The following is a 429-nucleotide window of genomic DNA, read 5'->3' as shown; positions in this document are numbered from 1 at the left end:
TAAATCAATTTCGTCAGGATTTGCAGTGCGAGCTGTATCTGCAACCTCATCATCCCTTTTGGTAGTTGAACCACGGACAAACATGATCTTGGAACCTCCTAAGAAAAAAAATTAATAGGTCAATATACCTTCAAATCATGTTGTGAGCTAATTTTCAATAATTTCACCAATAGGAAATTTAAATCTGTCCGGCTATCCAATACATTTCAAAATTTGAAAATAATACTCAAGTATTTCTTTCATTACCAGCTGCAGATGGAGCAACAGAAGTGGACATCTGTTCCTCTTTGTTCATGGCCACAGCACGGGCCTCAAGCATCCTCATTCCATCCTTGGCTCCTGGTGCTAGATCAGACACTGTGCCAGCAACTGAACCTGCAGATGCTAACATTTGGGCTGACATCATGTTCACCTGGAAATAAATAAATA

General features: G+C 39.6%; 2 protein-coding genes across 3 annotated transcripts in view; one reads left to right on the top strand and one right to left on the bottom strand.

The window, feature by feature from the left end:
* Positions 1-386, top strand: part of LOC119592591 (transcription initiation protein SPT3 homolog) — a 21,011-nt gene extending 20,625 nt beyond the window's left edge. For both annotated transcript variants that reach the window (XM_037941471.1, XM_037941469.1), the window contains exon 9: positions 250-386. The gene's annotated coding sequence lies outside the window, so the exon portion shown is untranslated. The remainder of the gene's footprint in view (positions 1-249) is intronic.
* The window catches only part of LOC119592589 (pre-mRNA-splicing factor syf1 homolog), a gene marked incomplete in the record, with an annotated part of 9,937 nt that overhangs the window by 1,565 nt on the left and 7,943 nt on the right, over positions 1-429 (bottom strand). The window contains 2 exon segments of the mRNA XM_037941467.1: positions 1-98; positions 247-412. Coding sequence (XP_037797395.1) covers positions 1-98; positions 247-412 — 264 coding nt within the window.

Source organism: Penaeus monodon, chromosome 30, assembly GCF_015228065.2.
Source record: "Penaeus monodon isolate SGIC_2016 chromosome 30, NSTDA_Pmon_1, whole genome shotgun sequence".
Taxonomy (NCBI): Eukaryota; Metazoa; Arthropoda; class Malacostraca; order Decapoda; family Penaeidae; genus Penaeus; species Penaeus monodon.
This window is presented reverse-complemented; position numbering and strand designations above follow the sequence as displayed.